The 1,607-nt window shown below is 53.2% G+C and overlaps 1 protein-coding gene across 1 annotated transcript in view; it reads right to left on the bottom strand.

The window, feature by feature from the left end:
* Positions 1-681, bottom strand: part of MFRP (membrane frizzled-related protein) — a gene marked incomplete at its 5' end in the record, with an annotated part of 46,616 nt that extends 45,935 nt beyond the window's left edge. Inside the window, one exon of the mRNA XM_015405483.1 lies at positions 336-681. Coding sequence (XP_015260969.1) covers positions 336-681 — 346 coding nt within the window. The remainder of the gene's footprint in view (positions 1-335) is intronic.
* Between the last annotated feature and the right edge of the window lie 926 nt (positions 682-1,607).

Below are 1,607 nucleotides of genomic sequence, written 5' to 3'. Positions count from 1 at the left end.
AGAAGAGGCTGAACAAATATTTGTCAGGGATGCTTCAGGCTGCTCCTGCATTGGGCAGGGGGTTGTGCTAGATGGCCTGTATGGTTCTGTGATTCTATAACAGTGGAATCAGCTGCCTAGGGGGGTGGATAGGTCCCCATCACTGGCAGCTTTCGAGAAGAGGCTGGACAGATATTTGTCAGAGATGCTTCAGGCTGCTCCTGCATTGGGCAGGGGGTTGGACGAGATAGTCTGTATGGCCCCTTCCAACTCTCTATGATTCTACGATTCTATCCTGGACCTTGGAGCACCTGCGCTCCCCGCAACACCGATGTGCCCCCTTGTCCCACTCTTACCTTGCTCCGATCCCGCATGTCGGGGTAGAGGATGATCTCGGCATAGTCCTTCATGGCCGTGGGAGAGGAGGTGTGGAACGTCGCCAGGATCCCGGCCCGGCCCAAGCCGCTGCATCCCCCCACCTCCTGCGGCATCCGGGCAGCTGCGGTGGGCGTCCCAACCCTCACCACATTGGCCAGGAGAGAACGGCAGAGGGTCCCCTCCCGAGGCAAGAAGAGCCGGGACTGTACCCCAGTCTCGATCTTCTGACCCAGAGTGCCTGACGGGGGAGTCGAACCGACGGCTCCTGTTGCCCCGGCCAGCAGTTCCCTGCCAGGCGTACAAGAGGCGTTTGCTTGCTGGCTCCTGGGAAACCAAGGAATTTGTAAGCATTAAAGCCACCAACCTTCCTCCTACTTCTTAATCCAACTCAGCTGAGGACAGGGAGGTCAAAGACCCCTGCGTTGGCAACCCCAGTCTTAAAGGCACAGCATCGCCGAGCCCTTTCTTTTGTTCCCTGCCGTTCCCGGAGATCCTGGAAGTGGGTAGCGGGAGAGCCAGAAAGGGTGACTTAGAACCATAGAATCACAGAGTCATTGGAAGGGACCCTACAGGCCATCTCGCCCAACCCCCTGCGCAGTGCAGGATCCGCCTAGAGCAGAGGTGGCTGAACTGGCTCAATTTAAGAGCCACGTAGAATAAACGTCAGACGTTTGAGAGCCGCAAGACACGAACAGATATTACTTGCTTTTATTATAAAATATGCAGATTTGCTTTTCATGAGCATGAAATGAGACGGCCAAAAATAAAAGGGGTAAAAACAGATAGTGATCATGATATATTTATCTGTCCAATTGTATTTATCTGTTTGCTGATGGTGTTTATTTGCCTAAGAGAGAGAGAGAAAGAGAGAGAGGTGGAAAGAAAGGAGGAAAGAGCTGGAAAGAGAGAGAGAAAAACAAAGAAAGCAAATAGACGGGAGGGAGGGAGGGAAGGAGAAAAGTATGTCTCCCCTTCACTCCCCCAGCTGCCCTGCCAGGAGCCGCACAATACATGTGAAAGAGCCGCATGTGGCTCCCGAGCCGGAGTTGGGCCACCCTTGGCCTAGAGCAGTGTTCCCTCTAAGCTGAGTGAGTGTGAGCTAGCTCACAGTTTTTTGAGAATCTGGCTCACTCATTTTTGTCTCTGCTCAGGAAGGATGGCTCCGGGGCAAACTAATTTATGCAGCGGCCAAATCGCTCGCTCACAACTTCAATGCCAGTCGCTCACAAAGTAGAATTTTTGCTCACAAG

Source organism: Gekko japonicus, unplaced genomic scaffold (assembly GCF_001447785.1).
Source record: "Gekko japonicus isolate JY-2015 unplaced genomic scaffold, Gekko_japonicus_V1.1 scaffold2070, whole genome shotgun sequence".
Classification (NCBI taxonomy): Eukaryota; Metazoa; Chordata; class Lepidosauria; order Squamata; family Gekkonidae; genus Gekko; species Gekko japonicus.
This window is presented reverse-complemented; position numbering and strand designations above follow the sequence as displayed.